Raw genomic sequence first — 19,538 nt, 5'->3', positions numbered from 1 at the left:
AGGCAGATATTTCTATACACCCATTACAACTTAAGGACACATTCCATCCAAGCAAAAGCACTCAAGGAGGGCAGGGATCAAGCTCTGAGGGCGGGGTGCTTCCTGCAGAAAGTCTCCAGAACTAGACAAATATGAAGTCCTGGAGGACTGCATCCAGACCCTAGGCCTGAGGTTTCCCATGGATTTCAGCTATGCAGTAGGATCCTAAACCTGCCCACTCAGACCTAATTCCCATACAAGTTTAATGAGACGTATTGGTTATTGTTATTTTGTGTTCTCATTGCAGTAAACCGCCCTGGCATCTTTGGATGAAAGGCGGTATATAAATTCAATAAATAAGAATCCCAAGCATGCCTGCGCTAAATCCCACTCCCTGCAAACAAACGGGTTCCTCAGAGCTATCTTCTCCCTTAAGGCTGCCTTGTGGGTGGGGGGCAGTTGGGCAATTTTAGACGGGGCACACAGGGGGCCACCCTAGATGGAACCTGCATTTCCTCAGGATGCAGCAAGCTAGTCAGTCAGTCAGTTTGTGCGAGACAGAGAGAAGGATCATAAAAGCCTACCCAGCCGGGCCAGTTTGCTGCTGCTGGGCGAAAAGAACAACAGTGCATACAGGAGCGGCGGTCGCCGCCAGCCAGGCCACGGGGCGGGCGCGAGGTGCGCGAGCATGTGCAGAAGGGGAGGCCGAGGGCCGCCCTCGCGCGCTGCGCCGGGCAGGAGGAGGAGGAGGGCGGGCAGCCGAGGCTGTATCTCTCGGGCGCAGATCCCTCCCTCCGTCCCTCCTCCCGCTCCTCGTGTCTCCTCCCCCGGCGTTGGGCGGCTGCTGCTGCTGCTGCTGCTTCGAGCGAGCTGCCCTCCCTCTCCGTCTCTCCCTCTCTCCCTCCGCCTCCTCGCGAGCTGGTTTTCTCCTGGCTGTTGCTGCCGCCGCTGCTGCTGCTGCTGCCGGCTGTTTTCCTCCCGCCGCTGTTTCGGCCTGAGAGAGGGGAGAGCGGCGGCGACGTGACGTTTCCCTTTGACACATAAACAAGGTAAGGCGGGAGGGAAGCACTGGCTGGGCGGGGGGGGGGGGGGAGGCGGCGGTAGGAAAGCGAAGGGCTGAGTCCCGGGGGTCACTCGGCTCTTCCTCGGCCCCCGACGCGCTCCTGTCCGTCGGAGGCGACGTTGCGGAGCTCTTTCGGCCCGCGGAGAAATGGCAGCGGGAGCTCCGGGGCTGAAACCCGGCCTCGGTGGCGGCTGAGGGGCACAGACCCCTGGCTTCGCCCGCCCCGCTTGAAGAGCGGATGGGCCCGTAGATGGGAAGTCGAGGGACGGAGGTCTCTCTCGGCCCCCCCGCCCCATCATTAGGGTCGACCTGATCGGGAAGACCGGAGTCTTTTTGGTTGGGGGGGGAGGGGAGATAACTGGTTTCTTGTCCTCGCACCCGTGTCTTTTCCCCTCTTCACGTTTGTGACCTGGAAGCACGAACAGCGCAAGGCGGGCAAAGGGACGCCGGGCGCAGGCTGGAAAATCCCCGAAGGGACCCCCTTCAGTTGCGGGGGGCGGGGGGAGGGGGAGACCCTGCTCTTGTCAGTGCCATCCCTCCATCGGCTTATATAAGTGTGTGTGTGTGTAAATGGAAGTCTTCCCGGGTCAGGGGAGGGAGGCTGGGCATAGACTGGCCCTGGAAAGTCCCCTCGGAGTCCTTGCGGGACCCCTCCCTTTCCTCGCCGAGCGATTGTGCAATTGTGTATGCTGCGTGCAAGTGGAGGGGAATGGCAACGGGGAAGGGAAATCCTCTGAGGGATGTGCGATTAAGCCGAGGGAAAGCTGGTCTGTCAGGTTTTTGGTTTTTTGGGTCTGTCTGGGGCTGGAGTGCAGAAACAGTGTCATCTTCTCTCCCCTCACCCCCCCAAAAAAAAAAATCCATTTGAATATTTGCGGGATACATGAGTCGTGGTGGTGCTGGGGGGAGACATCGGAAGGAATTGCCTACAAAGCTCAAAAGGGTATCTGAAAAACACTGTACAGTACTAGAAAGTCGTCCCCTCCCCACCCCACCCCCACCTCCCCCCACCCCCCGCCATCCGTGCTAGCTCGGCTTTGTTGATGGTTCTAGGAAGGGAAGGGATGTGTGGGGTAAGCGAGGCCATCGCTGCCGCCGCCGCCGCCGCTGCCTGGAAGGGAGGCAGCTCCATCCGCGCGTCCCCTGTCAGTTGGGATGGCTCTGCTGGCCTCTCCGCCCTCCCCCGCAAGCCTTTACTTTCAGTTTCTGGTGTCGAGGTTGCCTCCCTTTCCCGGATAAGACTTGCATATGCACATCCTTGGTGGAGCGTCGGTTAAGGCTGCTTCTGTTATCAGAGCGCTTTCCTTCGTGGCTGTGAAAGATAGATTGCCCCCCCCCCCCGTTAAACAAAACAAAAACAACCTTGTACCCGCGTGGCTTACAAATATTTTCCACGTCTACGAAGAACGGATGTGGAGCACTGGCCTCTGCACGTGACGGTATTTTAAGGGAGGAGCTGTTGTAAATATGTCCTGACATGTTCTCTTAGCTGTTTGATAGAGGTGCTTTATTAGTCGAGTAGTTCGATGAAGCGATGGCTTGCCTTTGTTGTTGGTGGTGGTCATGAGACCTGAGAGGGAAATCTCACTTCTTCTAAACGACCTAGTACTACTGGTAACTAAAAGGAACCGGTAGTCCTTAGTTTCTGGAAGGAGGTGGGAGATTTGCACCTCATATAGTTGCAACTCTTTTCAGCTGTCATTATTTTGTGGGGCTTGTTTCGTGGAAGTACTTGCTCATATCCACATGTTGCTGAAGTAAATTGTAAAGGATTGAGACGAAGAAATCATAATGAAAGTGGACCTCCTTCTTGTACATTTAAATTATATTTTAAAGGATTGAAAGAATTATTTTGAAATAGATGTAAGATGACAAGAGACTTGAATTTCAAAGTAATTATTAGTAGTTTAGCATGCAGGCTGTGCAAGAGATGTACAGTATCAGCTATAGCATATAGGCATACAAATAGTGTTAAATTTCATGACAGTTGTAATTGTGGTGTTGACAATAGAGATCAATGACATTGATCTCTACTTTAATTTTTCAAGTGCTACTGGAATATTTGGATGGAAGAAAATGCATCTGTCACTTAAGGATATTCTGTAAAATCATGTGTCAGCATGTGTATAAAATTGTATTGCTGAGGCTGATTTATCAAGCAATTAGAACAATTTTAAAACAAACTTTAAGTCCAGTTTTCTTGTCTTTGTTCATGTGATTCACTTGTTTGCATCTTTTTTTGTTGCTCTTGTGTTTGTATCAGTATATGCTGTTTTTTTAAAAAAATATTATTATTAGTTAAAACAAACCATTATGCACATTATCTGTATACCTTGAGCAGAAATGAACCATAAATTGAGTGTTGGATCCAGACTTACACTTGGGTCCCAACAAAAGCATTTAGTCATGGTATAATTCTTATTGAAATCAATGGAACTTGAATGCAGCCCAGCTTTGGTACAGGAGTGGGACCCTTCTGTCTGGGGGAGCCATCTCTCTCCAGTCCTTGGGACTCTCCCTAGGTCATGCCTCTGACTGGCCCTGCTATTCAACCTCCCCAATTGCTTTACTTGATTGGAATGTGTCCTTGAACTGCGAGGAAGCTTACTTGTTTAGACGGGGTTGGAGAGAAAAGTTCATAGAAACCACTGACTTTTGTGCAGCTTGAATGCAGCTTAGTGTAAGGGTTGCATCTGTTATGCTACCCATTCCCCACCCCCACCCATGCAAGTTTGCTTCCGTAGCCCCACTCTTGCTTCCGTAGATACCAGCTAAAATGATAACTTTTTCATCCCAACCACAACTGGTAGTAGGTGTGTGCATGTACATAGGATGACCTTTAACAGAGAGTAGGACAAGAGTTCTATCTTTCTTCTGCTTCCTGATCTCTGTGGCTTTTGATACCATTGGCCATGGTTACCCTGCTAGACTGGCTCTGTGGCATGGGAACTGGGGGGTGGGGAGGTTGGCGGCGACACTGTATTACAGAGTGCTGTACTGGGACAGTGCTTTTCAATCACTTGAAAGTTACACTATGAGGTGCTACAGGACACTATTCTGTCTCCAGCACTGCTTAATGTCTGCATGAACCTGCTGCAAGTGGTCTTTGGAGTTTTTGGCCAAGGTACCATCCGTATGTTGATAATACTAATCTCTGTTTCTCTATAACACCTGAATCAAGAAAGGCTGTGTGGGCCCTGGACTGGTGCCTGGATGCAGTGGTGGGAAGGATGAGGGGAAATAAATAGAGCTTGAATCCTAGCAAGGCAGAGGTATTGGTTGAGTGGCTCCTGTGGCTGAGAAATTGGACACTTGACTGCCCTTGACAGGCTTGTACTCCTCCTGAGGGAGCAGATACGGTTTGGGGGTGTTTCTGGATCCAGTTTTGTCACTGGAGGCATAGGTAGCCTCCGTGGTTAGAAACACCCTTTACCAGTTGCAACTGGTGCAGCTGGACTCTGGGAGAGCTTGACCACAGTAGTTGGATTGGATTGGATTACTACAATGCAGGCTATTGGAGTTTCCCTTGTGCTTGATCTGCAGTTAGTGCAAAGTGCTACAGCATTGTTGTGGACAGGAGTGAGACTCTGACAGCATATAAATCTGTGCTGGTTACCTGTTGCTAAGTTCAAGGTGTTACTATTAGGATTGCCTTACTCTATATATGCTCACTGAACCACTATGATCTGCAGAACTGACAATGTTAAAGGTGCCATGCAATACCTGTTCCACACTTGGATATTTTAGTGTGGCCGCACCTACATTTGGAACTCTTTGCTTATGGACATCAGGTGCCTTTGTTATACTCTTTTTGGCACCTGCTTAAAACATATTTGTTTAGGGAAGCCTAATCAGACATGTGGAAAATATACACATTTTATCTATTTAGCCATTGTTGATTTTAATTAATCTTTTGAATGTTTTGTATACTTGTTTGTAACTTTTTTTGCAAACAAATTTAATGTTTTTTTGTGAACCTCTTGGAGGGTTCTTTTTAAATAAAAAAAATCAAGCAGTGTGTCTATAGATACTGTACAATTTTCTGAATATTAAAGTAATCATCAGTGTCTGACACTGAAATGCAATTCTCCTTGTGTTATATCCATACAGTTTTGCAATTGTCTTGAAATACATCTTTATTACATTGGTATGTCATTGTGGCAGTATTCTTCAGTCATAGCATACTCAAGACCGACCTTTAATCCCAACCTGTAATATGAGACCCAGTTTACATTATTTATTGCATATGTCTTTCTTTTTCTCTAGGATGATCAGGGGCAAATGAGAATAGCAGGGCTCCTGCAACTTTAACAGCTGTGTAGAAGGGGGAGATTTCAGCAGATGTAACTTGCAGGGATGAGAGATGCTGCACTGCTGAAATTATCTCTGCTCTGCAGCTGTTGGTGGTACAAGAGTCTGATAACTCTTATATTTGTTAAAAACTAAACAACAACAAAAAGGCAACAGTACAGGTGCCACTGGTACAAGCTGCCTTTGATTCCTGAACCACCAGTCATCTGTAGGAATGAAAACAATAGCTATTAATTTGAATACCCTGCATTTAGAAATGAAAAACAGAAGACTGCAGTGGGCCTTAATTTTTTTATATAAAACCAAATCCAAATATCTATAGTCAACAGGCAGTACACACACTCTCTTTCTCTGTGTGTGTCTTTAAAGTTTCTGTGTGGTTAAGTTTGACCTTGTGCGTGCAGGGTACATGCTGCTTCAAGTTTTTACCAAAGATAAGGTACCGGTATATAGCTAATAATGATTCGACTTAACAAAAGAGCTAAAGTTCCACTGTCTTCAAAAAACAAGCTACTGTACTTAACTGTCTTTTGGGGAAAATGAATCTAAAGCAAGGGGAGGCAATTTTATTTGTCAAGGTGTCAAGATGGCGGCGCGCATAGACGCTGCGGCTTAGTACTCTCCCTTGTTTTTCAGCGTTTTGTTTTGTTTTTTATTATTTTTACTTGTTCTGAGTATGTCTGGTCGGGCAAGAAAGATTTACAGCAGGCAGGAACTTCTGAAGGTCGGGTTACAGTGTGTACAAGCTGTAAGAGCTGATTATTTAGATCTATCATCTATCAACTGTCATCAACTGTCAGCCAAGATGGCGGTGCGCACAGACGCTGTGGCTTAGTGCTCTCCCTTTGTTTTTCAGCGTTTTGTTTTTGTTTATTTTTACTTGTTCTGAGTATGTCTGGCCGGGCAAGAAAGATTTACAGCAGGCAGGAACTTCTGAAGGTCGGGTTACAGTGTGAACAAGCTGTAAGAGCTGATTATTTTCGCCCAGATACCGTTCCTGTGGGAGTAGCCAGGCCACCGGGCTCTCCATGGATTACTATGCCTCCAGGGAGGAGGCGAAGGCGGCGTAGAGACAGGAGGCAAAGGAGGGGTTGTCGGGCCGGCGTCCTGGTAAGATTGCAGAGGAGTCCATCTAAACCACCACTCCCTAGCATATTTCTTGCTAATGTGAGATCTCTTGCCAACAAAATGGATGAATTGAGGCTGCAGGCAGCAAAGAACAGCCTTGTAAAAGATTGCTGCGTTTTATTTGTCATTGAAACATGGCTTCAACCGTCCATACCAGACATAGCTATTCAGTTGGAAGGCTGTGCGGTACATCGTCATGACCGAAGCATGGACTTCGGAAAAACCAAAGGAGGGGGGCTGTGTGTATATGTGAACAAGTGCTGGTCTAAAAATTCTAAGACTGTGGGCAGTCACTGTTCACCAGATTTGGAATTTGTAGCTGTTAAATGTAGACCAGCCTATCTCCCTAGGGAGTTCACAGCTGTTATGCTAACTGGTGTGTACGTGCCACCAGATGCTAATGCCAACTTGGCTTTGGGATGCCTGCAGAGCCTTATCAGCAGCCAGCAAGACAAGTATCCTGAAGCTGTGCACATCATTGCGGGAGACTTCAACCATGTTGAACTTAAAACAGTGCTCCCAACGCTCTATCAGCATGTGAAATGTCCCACAAGAGGGGACAAGACACTGGATAAAGTTTATTCGAATGTAAATCACGGCTATAGGGCTTTACAGTTGCCACATTTGGGCCAGTCCGACCATATGTCTCTGTTCCTGGTACCAGCATATATCCCACTCAGGAAACGGGCTCCCACAATATCAAGGACTGTTAAAATCTGGCCTGAAGGTGCTATTCACCAGCTGCAGGACTGTTTTGAGAGAACCAATTGGGATATTTTCGATCGTTCAGACCTGGAGGAGCACACGGCGGCAGTTCTGTGCTATATCAATCACTGCACAGACACTGTCACAGTAAATAAATCCATCCGGTTTTACCCCAATCAGAAACCCTGGATGAATAGAGAGGTCCAATGCCTGTTGCGGGAAAGAAACAGGGCTTTCAGGTCGGGCGAGGTGCAGCTTTACAGTGTGGCAAGAGCAAACTTGAAGAGGGGTATTCGACGGGCGAAACTGGATTATAGACAGAGGATTGAGGATAATTTAAGGAGCAACAACACAAGACAGATGTGGCAGGGGATTCAGCATATTACCAACTATAAACCTAACCTTGGTGCTGTCGACGGTGACCCTTTGCTGGCGGAGGAGCTTAACCTCTTCTTTGCTCGCTTCGAGAGGGAGCCACCTGAGACGTCGGTATTACAGCCACCAGCCCATAGGGGCCCCTCATTCACTGTAGAGGAGCACGAGGTGAGACAGGTATTGAGGATGGTGAATCCGAGGAAGGCTGCTGGACCTGATGGCATCACTGGAAAGGTGTTGAAGGGCTGTGCGGATCAGCTGGCGAGGGTCTTTACTAAGATCTTCAACAAGTCCTTACACCAGTCTATTGTCCCACCCTGCCTGAAGTCGTCAACTATTGTTCCTCTGCCTAAAAAACCCACAATCAGTAGTTTGAATGACTACAGACCAGTTGCACTGACTCCAATCATCATGAAGTGCTTTGAGAAACTGGTACGCCGTCACATTATTTCCTGTCTTCCACCAATTTTTGACAACTACCAGTTTGCATACAGGGCAAATAGATCCACAGAAGACGCTATCACCACCACTCTCCATGCTGCTCTGTCCCATCTGGAGCAGCCGGGGAGTTATGTGAGGCTGCTGTTTGTGGATTTTAGCTCTGCTTTTAACACTATCCTCCCCCATAGACTGGTGTCCAAGCTAGAGGCGATTGGACTCTCCAACTCCACCTGTCTCTGGGTTTTGGATTTTTTGTCAGAACGTTCTCAGAGGGTTAGAGTAGGGTCACATATGTCCAAAGCCCTTAGCCTTAACACCGGCTCACCACAGGGTTGTGTGTTGAGTCCCCTGCTCTTTACTCTCTATACGTATGACTGTACAGCCATCTATTCCAGCAACAAAATCATCAAGTTTGCTGATGACACTACGGTGGTGGGGCTCATTTCAGGAGGGGATGAGTCCGCCTATCGGGACGAGGTGGAGCGGCTCTGTGTTTGGTGTGGAGAGAACAATCTGGCTCTTAATACAGCTAAGACCAAGGAATTGGTGATGGATTACAGGACAAAAAAGGCGGTCATTCAGCCCTTGTATATCAACGGGGAACGGGTGGAGAGGGTGGCGGAATTCAGGTTTTTGGGAGTGACTATCGATCAGGGCATGACTTGGAGCGCAAATACCACTGCTCTGGTGAAGAAGGCTCAGCAGAGAATTTATTTCCTCAGACTTTTAAAGAAGAACAATCTGAGTGAGAAACTGCTGGTGTCCTTCTACCGAGGCTCCATAGAGAGCATTCTCACATACTGTATTTGTGCTTGGTTCTCCAGTTGTACAGCTAGGGAGAAGAAGGTGCTCCAGAAGGTCATAACCACAGCCCAAAGGATTATTGGTCATCCTCTCCCATCTTTGGAAGAACTGTACGGTTCCCGTTGTCTTAGGAAAGCAAACAACATCCTGCAGGATGCATCTCACCCGGGATACAGTCTGTTTGCACTACTGCCTTCTGGCAGGAGATATAGAAACATCAAGTCAAGGACAAATAGACTGAAAAATAGTTTCTATCCAAGAGCTGTGGCCTTTTTGAATGCTGTAACTCGATAGTGTGACCTGGGAGTTTGATGGGTGTGGGTGTGGGTGTGGCTGGAATGTGGTTTGTTTGGTTGTTGTTGCTGTTTTGCTTTTGTTGTTTTTTTAAGGGATGACATCCAATTTCGTTGCACTGTGCAATGTTGCACTTGTGTAATGACAATAAAGAATCTATCTAATCTATCTATCTATCTATCTAAAGTTCCACTGTCTTCAAAAAACAAGCTACTGTACTTAACTGTCTTTTGGGGAAAATGAATCTAAAGCAAGGGGAGGCAATTTTATTTCTATGGGTTTTATATAAACCTCAATTTCATTTTCTTTGCTTTTTTGCATGATAATTGTAGCCAATTTGTCAGCAGGTCATTCTTGGGGAGAAGTCATAATGATGGGTATATAGACTATGGACTTAATTTTAATTTACTCTTTGTTATTTCATTTACATTTTCTTTGTCAGAGATGTGAAATTTCTGGAGATTTTGAATGGGTGAACAAATTTGTTATTTTTTTGTAGAAAAAAATTTCTATGTGGTAGTATCAAATCCTCTGTTTCTTATCTCAAGGATATGAAATTCATTGTTCATAATGTATATAGTAGTTGCCATGTAAAATACTACTTTGAAATACCTGGTTTGTTGTATTTATGGAGTATTTATGGTGGTACAGTGCAATCCACTTTAGCCCCTTTAAATCCCAGTGGTTTCAAAGGGATATAAAATCCTTTAAATTTTGCATGTATAAAACGTTTGTTTTATTTGAACACTTGGTTACAAAGATACCCAGTGTTTGAAATAGACCTGCACAAGGATGCCTCCTAACAGTCCCAAGCCTATGTATATTTATTCAGCAACAAGCCCTGCTTGGCCTGTAATCTCTGCACATTTACATGAGAGTAAGTCCTGTTGAGCATGGTGGTAGCAAATAGACACACTCATTACTGTGGTAAACAAAAAGGAAGGTCACATTCTTTTTGGCTCAGGACTGTTGAGCAGAAATGGAAAAAAAAAACCCCTCTTTTTTCCAAAGAGAAAAACAGAAATGGAACATCCACATAATGCATTTATGTAAATACGTTATTCCCCACCCCCTACAGCTATGTACCTTCCAAGCTGGTATAACATGCATCTGATGAAGTGGACTTTAATCCACACGTTTGTTAGTCTTTAGAGTACCACAAGACTCTTTGAAGTTTTACTCTAAATCATCAGTAATGATGAAAAAATGGCTCTCCTACAGAAGCTCATGTCTTCGTTATTCTTTTGCTTTAGCACAGTAACAAAGCTACCCCTCTGAAAATAGCTATACTTTCATTCTGAAAGAAAAAATATTTGAGTGTTCTTTGTCCTCACTGCCTCACACAGTTGGACCATAAGGAAAAATGTGTGTTCTAATTTTTCTCATCCCTGTCTTGTTTTTAGTATCTTCCTCTACCAATGCAGATGAAAAGTTAAACCTAAAATATTATGCATATATTGATAGCAACACATTGTCATGATTGGTTCTGGTGATTACTGTTTTCCTGTGTAAAACAGGCTTCCACATCTTCAGATTGATGGGGGACTTATGGAGATGGTCCACCATTGGAGACTGATCCACTTGGGTCAACTTGGTCGTTTGGTTTAGTGAGGAGTAGTGTAAAATTAAACTTCCTGAGCAGTGCTGTTGAAAGACTGGCTGAATCTGATGAAGCATGCAGTGGAGTCTGTTAGCAGGCCCATGAGTTGAGTGATGTCAGCAATGAAACCTTCCTTTTTGGCCACAATTATATCCCCTGAATACATCCAGCGGGTTTCTTCTGGTTAGTGAAGGGTCTTCTATGCCAATAATGTTCTCTACCAAAAGGTGAGCCAGTGATTATCTCTGTCCTTTCTTAGTTCTATGCTGTGACTTGAACACAACAATTCTGTTAAGGGTACTGGTTGCCTGATACTGTGAAGGCCACCCCACATACCTTGACTCTCATGGATATTAAAGTCAGTTAGGAACAACCAATAGATTGTGTAATGTCTCCCTAGAGAGCAGGATAGTGATCTATTAGTCCTTAAGAAGGTAGTGGTTTGTCACTTTCTCAAGAAGTCACCATTATTTGTATTTGGTTTTTCTGCAGGTTTGTGTCTCAAGCAGTACAGTTTAACTGTTTATTGTTATTATGAATATTGTCTAGATCAGTGGTTCCCAAATAGCTAAGTACTGTGGATGCCCTGTTTTTAAAAAGCCAAGCCATGGACCCCATATTTTTGAAATTTTTGAAATTTCTATGGTAGTTTTTGTTATATAAATGGTGCCACAGATCCCCTAGGTGGGTTACATGGACCACCAATTTGGAACCACTGGCCTAGATAATTTAATTTACAAGGCATCTCATAAACACAGGAAGTAAAATAATAAATATATAAGTATGCAGTGATGATTTAACTACCTTTAGACTTGTCTGCATCTAGCTTCCCTTTTCCTGGAGAAGCGCTGGGAGTATATGATTGCAGTAGGAGAGTATCTTCATCTTGAGGCAATGCAGGAGTGTTGATAGTAGTCAAATGCTCAGCAGCTTTTGGTGTTGCAGATGCTGCTAATTATGCTGTTTTGCAATGACTTCAGTTCTTAAATGGGGTAATGAGTCTTTTTCTCCAGTGGTTCAAATCTTTTGTGTCTGTTAAATGCAGAATGTGGTTACTAGGGATCCTACCTCAGCCCTCTAGACATTTTGTTGCTCAGTCCCAAGTGGATTGGTGTTGGTTCTGATTTTGTTTGACATCCATATGAAACTATTGGGTGAGATAATTTGCAGTGTTGGAATGATGCACCATCAACAGGCTGACATCTAACACTATATTTTAGTCACTGAACACCTAGGTGTTTTTATGTTCAGAATCAATGTCTGGAAGCAGTGCATAGTGGGTCAGGTGGAGGAGGGTACATAGTATGAAATTTAAACCAGATAACTCAGAGGTGGCCATAGTGATAGTATGTCTTTGGAGGGAGTAGCTTTTCCTGTGATGACTTCCGGGTTGTAATTTTTCCATGGGAACAGCCTTGGAGTCTGGCAGGAGTTTTTGATCTGTGCCTAGTTTTTATATACAGGCAATTCCTTATTTGTGCACATTCAGTATTTGTGTGACTGCTGACATGTGTGTCATTTTCTGCACAGCAAGGGCGCTTGTGTGCGTCCCGCTGATGTGCATGGTGCCTCTAAACGCAACCCATGCATAAACGGAAAGTTGCCTGTATTTCCAAGCAAACGTTAATATTACTTTTACTCTATTTCCCCTATAGAGTGCTTGATTTCTTAGTGGAATTTAATGGCTTATGCGAACTGAAGCTTATGTAAGTTACAAAAAGGGATTTAGTCTTCAAATGCTAATTACACTTACTGAGAGAACAGTTGTGTCTGACCTTGAGGGACTCACCTTGGGCTTTGCATCACTTGGGGCAACCAGAAGCCATAAAAGGCATCTGATTTGTATCTCTTCTGCTTCAACAGATCTTGTGTAGTGTAAACAGTACGGAGCTTGATAACTTCAGTTCTTTTCCCTTTGAGGGTATTGCTCAGGAAAGGGGGAGAGGAAAACATCTTGTCTTGTACGATATATTGACAAAATTTGATCGCTCAGTCACACTTCCGAAGAATCCAGGATATGGGTTAATAACCACTCTGAGTCCCAGCTGCAGGGATCATTCCTTGCTAAGACTCAGACTAACTGTAGAGGAAGAAAAAGGAACACCGCATGTTTTTCCAGCAGTATGTGAAGTTGTCTCTCAGGCTAAGGAATCCCATAGGCTCTTGTATTCAAATCTTTACCTGCCTACTGATAGTCTGATCGTATTCAAGTATACTAAAAAAAAAAGTCAGTCTGAGTTCAATGGGGCTTACTCTGTGCATATCACATGCTAAGATTCCAGCATAGAAGCCACCTTCTCCAAGTTTCTTTCTGAGTAGTGTTTGGAAGCACATGTTTTTAAAATTGCTATTTCCTCTTTAGGAGCAGATTTTGCACAAATAAAGTGTAGCCATAACTATCTCCTCAGCTAATTATCCATGCAAACTATTAAGCAGTCCATTAAAAATTAAGCATGCCTTCAAAGAATCATCCTTTGTTGCTTCAGTCTTTCTGGCCTTACAACTCCAGTCAGGCTGTAGATAACTCGAGCTTCATTAAGATGTGACCCCAAAATTTTGGGTCCCCTCCAAACTGATGCCAAGGTTTTGTGCTAGTTTTGTGCTGCCAATCCTACATTTTGTGCTGCCCCCAAACTGAGTAATTGACACTCAAACTGGGGCCAAAAGTATACCTCAAAATACATTACTGTATGTTCACATTAGCAGCTTAGAACACAGTGAGGTAATTTCCCTCACACTACATTTCAGGCCACATTTGCATGGTGGTGGTGGTGACATCAGAGATGGGGCAGATATGTTTTCACCCAACATGGATGATGTTTTGGGTTCCCTAGCTGTCGCAACTCTCTCAGAACTCACATTAAGCTGTCACCTGTGCATGTGTGACAGCTGCTAGCATAGCTGTCAACTTTTCCCTTTTCTTGTGAGGAATCCAATTCGGAATAAGGGAATTTCCCTTTAAAAAAAAGGAAACGTTGATAGCTATGGCTGCTAGAGTATTTTACATTACTGCTTGCTTCTCATTCAGTTTTCTAGCTGGATTAAAGCTGGTTTGAGATAAAACATATCAAACAACATTATTTGTTAATAAACTACAGGATTGATCTAAATTGTGGTGAATGTGTGAATGCAGCTTCAAAAACTAGCAGTTTGAATGCACTGTATTATTATAACATATTATAACATATACTATCAGATTTATGTTATTTTAGTTGTTTCTCTTTCAAAGTAATGGAAAGTGACTTACATTAAAAGATGCATGTGGAAAAAACAGTAATGTGAACATGTGCTAGCTGTAAGCATCTCTCTCTTGACTTCAAACATACTTCCCAGAGAATAGGTCATCTTTAGGCACCTGAATAAGAAGATATGTACCCAAATGGCAAAACTGTTGAGAACAAATTCTCTGCTGGTTTTTGTGTGTGTGGCATTTTGTCAACTTCTGTTGCTGAGATGGCAAGTAATCTGGTTTTTTGATGTATCCCCTGTGCTTGTTGCTGGTTTGGAAATTTGATCTATTTTAAAGTAGTATGTATTTTTCAAGAGTGAGAAAGCTATTGGAATATCAGGAAATGTGTGAATTTTATCTCTCTTTTTTCCTTCCATCTTACTATGTTTTTAGTAGAGGGAAAAATTGTGTTATTATTTATTTATAAAAATATTTATATACTGGAGTATTGTAAAAATATATCACAGCAGTTTACAACACTATAAAAACAAAATTGAACATTAACATCATAAAAAGTTAAAAGCAAATTAAAAGCAAAAAGAAATAAACAACAAGCATCAGTAGACCATTTTTGGGGATGTACTGTACCCTTAATTGCCTGACTAGGCTATTCCTGGCAAAATAGAAAAGTTTTCAGCAGGTGTTTAAAAGTTGGCATAGAAGGTACTTGCTGATGTGAACAAAGCTACTTAAGTTGTACTCCCACTACCTTCCAGCATGTGTCAGAGGAAGAGATCAAAACTATCAGCTTCCAGGTTTAAACTAACCACCACTTGCTACATAGACCTGCAATTAGTTTAAATTGTGGTTTATTCAAACAAAACAAGACAACAAAGCCTTGTAGAAACTTAAAGACTTTTGTGGACTTCATATGTACTTTATGCAGTGCTTTTTCTGCGGGGGGGGGGGGGATGACGACGCAGGGGTACGCATACCCCTAAACATTTTGTAAATCTTTGGACTTTTGTCCATTTACTGTATTTATTTTTCCAAATTTGAACTATAAAATGGGGATTTTCTTGAGTCAAAATGAGAGTACCCCTAAACATTTTCTTTTAGAAAAAAAGCACTGACTTTATGAAGTTTTATCTTGAGTTACAGGTAGGGTGTGTGTGTGTGTGTGTGTGTGTGTGTGCGCGCGCACACACACACACACACAGACACACACACACACACCTCTGTGAGATTTTCTGGATGGAGATCGTAAACAGTGACGTCAGAGGAAAACAGAAATCATTCCCCACACCTTTTTGAAAGCAGTGACTCAGAGGCTGTCACAAAATGCAAGATTCAGTCAATCCCACTATTGTTTAATTCTGGGCAGTTTTCTGTTCAGAGTTTTACATACACAATTCTGCACTGTACTTAGGATTCAAACTTATGCAGGAAATTGCCATTGAAATTTGATGCTAAATGTTTGGTCATTTGAGTTCTTTATCAGTAACCCCTTCATTGCTTCCAGAAGTACCCAACTGTCGTGAGTTTGTCAGGAGTTTGTGGAGGTATGATGGAGAGTGTGGTCTGACCCTGAAGAGTGGGAGGAGCTTGAGGAGTGAAAGCTAGAGGATGCTGGAGTGGGTCCCAGTAGGGCGGTGGTCATGGATTCTGAATCCCAAGAGACATCTGATCCAGCAGAGGGTCCCAGCTGGTTAGGGAGTTGAGAGCTGCCCTTTGAGAGTTGCTCATGGAAACTCTCAGAAGTCTCTCCTGTTACCACTGGGACATGCACCTCCTTAGCTTCTGCTGCTGAGGAGCACCCTCCAGTGCTTCTTCCTTCAAGGAAGGGAGCTGGGGGTAAATATGATGCCAAGCTGGCACCGTCCTCATCTCTGTCACTTAGAACATAGGGACATCAGTGTGCACAAACCTCAGCTAGTCAGCCCATGAGGAGGAATGCCCATTTGCTTGCCACGATAAATGATGTGCAGCGGGCATTCCTTCATTTAAAAGGAAGCTGTAGGGAGCTTGTTGGTTCAGTGTCTTAGCTTTTGCCTAGCAATGCCTTTGACTTCTCATATAACTGCTGATGCTTGCAACTTGTCACTTTCCTTGTGTACCATTCTAATCTCAAAATAAAAGCAGGACAACAACCTTGCAAGGTGTTACGCTTTTGTTTCTGGTCTATTGAGGGGCGATACACACCAAATTCACCCTTTCCAGCTCTTAGCAGGCTCCTTTTAGCCGCTCTCCTTAAGTGCTTTTGGTTTTCAGTTTAAGATCTCTTTAAAAATATTGAAGTTAAGATCTCAACATTCTGATTTGTAGTGAGCCCAAGGTGCTTTTTCCAAAAAGTTTTGTAACCAAAGAATTGTGCAAGATTACTTGTGCAAGGCAATAGGCTATGCCATTGCTACTCAAAGTGGTGGTCCATGGACCAGTGATGGTTCACGTGGCATTGGTTGCCGGTCCACAACAACTCCGCTGCCGCCCTGGCTGGATGGGACACTTCAGGGACCAAATATGGTACTAGTCCCTGGCATATTGGGGTTGGGGGAAATGCCAGTCCACCACATCAGGTAGTCCAGTGCTTCTCAAACTATGTGTCTTCTCATACATACCCTCTAAAATGTATCACAGAGGAGCTACTTTATTCCACAAGATTGCTTGTGTTCGTAAACCAGAAAACATTTTGGGATGTGTAAACAAACTGATCATAGGATAGGTGATAGTCTTTACTCATTGTAGTATGTTTCATAACCCTGAATTCCCTTAAGCAAGGAGTGTACATATACAGTGGTACCTCAGTTACAGACGCTTCAGGTTACAGACTCTGCTAACCCAGAAATAGTACCTTGGGTTAAGAACTTTGCTTCTGGATTAGAACAGAAATTGTGTGCCAGCAGCGCGGTGGCAGCGGGAGGCTCTATTAACTAAAGTGGTACTTCAGGTTAAGAACAGTTTCAGGTTAAGAACAGACCTCCGGAATGAATTAAGTTCTTAACCTGAGGTACCACAGTTCAACTTCATGCATGCTGCCAAGGAATATGCCTGGCAGTAAAGGGTAGTGCACAGACACTAGCCCTGGGCCTGCTGTGACAGGAAATTGTCTTGCACAGCATGCTTCTCCTGTAGTCAACACAGTAAACTGTCAGATTGGACAACAGTGGGAAAGATGTGCTAACAGGCTTCAGTGGGAGCGTCTTGGCCATCACCTTTAATTGCTTCAGCAGCAAGAGACAACTAGCTTCTGTTCCTGAAGCAAGTAGGTGAGGAGAATTGGGTTCAGAATAAATTCCTATTTCACCTGCTCTTTCTGAGCCCAGGTTTGCTTTCCCTGTTCCTTTTTAATACAGAGGAGACAGCCTTTCTTTGCTGCTGACGCAGTTGCAATGGGGGTGGCAGGGATTTGTGTTGGGAGTCCTTTATCCTTCCCTTTTGTAAATGACAATCTTTGTAATTAGAATTTCATTGAAGACAGTGTGGTTGGTATTCAAGTATTTTAAAAATATGTAAGAATATAGGGGAAACCTTATGAAGTATATCAGTAGTAGATCCAGCTCAGCGCTCTACACCAAGCAGTAGCTAGATAAGATTGCTTGGTTTCATGTGCACAGGATATGAATAATTTGGCATTTATTTATTGAAAAGTCTGCAGGTCAGGTCACAGCTACTGTATGAGTTTAATAAAAGCAACAATTTATGAAAATGCAGCTCCTGAAATAATAACAAAGCATGAAAAACGTAAGCTAAACAAGGGTAGCTGAAAATTGAAGTAATTCTTGTATAGTTAAACTTATTGCAAGGGAATGAGTTCTCCACATAAGTATAAACTTTGGAACTGTCATGTGATGGCAAACAGAGGCAGGCTTCCTCAGCCATGTGCCCTCCAGGTTCAACTCCCATCATCCCTGACCTTTGGCCATGCTGGCTGTGGCTGATGGGACTTCTTGTCCAAAACATATAGAGGCCACCAGAATAGGGAAGGCTACATTTTACAAATGACAGCTGTATTATTTGATCATATTAGTGTCAACCGATGCCCTATTTTCATGTACAATTTTAACACATTTCTATAAGCAGTAGCATTCAAAATAGTTGCATATACCAATGTTTTTTATGCTCCCTCTTTCAGGATTTGTGGCACCAGAAGGGAAGAACTTTGATTTTGCAAAGATTCTACTCGGTTTACGAAGTTCCTGTATCTCAAGCTTTCTGTGTTACCAGTTAACATCATTGAGAAGATTTACATATCTTGCTACTAGCCTTCGAATCTTCCCAGGGAATGCACCATGACATCAGCAGCAGTTGACAGTGGAGGCTCAGGTCTTGAGTTTGACAGCAATGGAGTACAAATTCAAGGCCAGGTCAGAAAATGATGTACAGCTTTTCTTCATGTGATCTTTGTAAATGCTAATTGTGGATACAAATGAAACATGTAATGGGAGAGGATCATGCCCTAGTTCATGCTCAGAGAGAAAAGAGAACTGTTGTGTCAAATAGATTACAGGTTTTGACTTGGGGGAATGTGCCTCAGAGCATTTATTTGAATGTAAGTGCTAGATTCATTAAAATAACTTGGTATTTAGAACAGTCTCTGAAGCCATATGCGGGCTATGAGAATTACTGCAGTTTTTGAAAAACAAGAACTTGCCTACCTTGCTTCCAAGATAAGTTGGTAATTACACACATCTGTTAAAAACATTCAAATACGTGGGCAAGGTAAAGGAATGAGCAGTGATGAAAGGCCCAGATCTGAGCTACATGTTTATCACATTGAAACTGATAGGACTTTAAATTGTGCAACTTTGGAATAAACCCTTAATGTCATTTCTAGTTATTCCTGTAATAATATATCTTGGTAAGTGCCAAAGTTCATGGAAATGATAGGCTGCTTGTTAATTAAATGCAACAATGTTTGCATACTGTGGCTCATGGTGTGTTTCTGATGAGCTTTGTTTTAGTGGTTGATACATTGTATCTGTCTCTACATTGTATCCCTCTCTCCACCCCATTCTGCCTACAGATATACCTAAATTTATTTGTAATCCTTTAAATACATACTTTTTATTTAATATTCTATGAAAGACATCAAGTCACTAAAGGGAAAATGGAAGGGATTATTTGGATTAGGATGGCAACACACTCTCTTACTGTGCTCTACAGGAGAATGAGCCAGTCTCTGAATATCCAGCAGTGATTGTAGAGCCAGTACCAAGTGCCAGAGTTGAACAAGGATATGCTGCACAGATCTTTGTTTATGATGATGAAACTTACCTTCTTCAAGATGTTGCAGAAGAACAGGAAATCGAGACAGAAACTGTGAAAACAGGTAAACCTCTTTTCTTACTCCCCCCCCCCCCCAAGGATGCAAACATTAATCAGCTGGTATGCATCACTACTGTTTTAATTGCACATGATGATTCCCCCTTCCATTTAATGGGAACAGCTAATGAAAAGGAGATGGGGAGGAGGCAGGTCTGTTGAAGGGGAATATATATATAGAGGGGCTGGGAGCTGGGGGCACTGTTATACAGTGGTTTCGCTCCTTCCTCCTGGGCCGTGTTCAGAAAGTGGTGGTGGGGGATGAGTGTTCAGACCCCTGGGCCCTCACTTGTGGGGTGCCTCAAGGTTCCGTCCTCTCCCCCATGCTTTTTAACATCTATATGAAG

At 43.6% G+C, this 19,538-nt stretch overlaps 1 protein-coding gene across 1 annotated transcript in view; it reads left to right on the top strand.

The window, feature by feature from the left end:
- The first annotated feature begins 732 nt into the window (after nucleotides 1-732).
- The window catches only part of ELF2 (E74 like ETS transcription factor 2), a 44,335-nt gene continuing 25,529 nt past the window's right edge, over nucleotides 733-19,538 (top strand). Inside the window, exons 1-3 of the mRNA XM_079989498.1 lie at nucleotides 733-1,028; nucleotides 18,002-18,233; nucleotides 19,033-19,198. Of these exons, the coding sequence (XP_079845624.1) occupies nucleotides 18,159-18,233; nucleotides 19,033-19,198 (241 nt within the window). The 5' untranslated portion in view covers nucleotides 733-1,028; nucleotides 18,002-18,158. The remainder of the gene's footprint in view (nucleotides 1,029-18,001; nucleotides 18,234-19,032; nucleotides 19,199-19,538) is intronic.

The sequence above is a fragment of the Podarcis cretensis genome (assembly GCF_951804945.1).
Source record: "Podarcis cretensis genome assembly, chromosome: 9".
Lineage (NCBI taxonomy): Eukaryota > Metazoa > Chordata > Lepidosauria > Squamata > Lacertidae > Podarcis > Podarcis cretensis.
The sequence above is the reverse complement of the archived record's forward strand: the minus strand, read 5'-3'. Positions and strand labels throughout refer to the sequence as shown.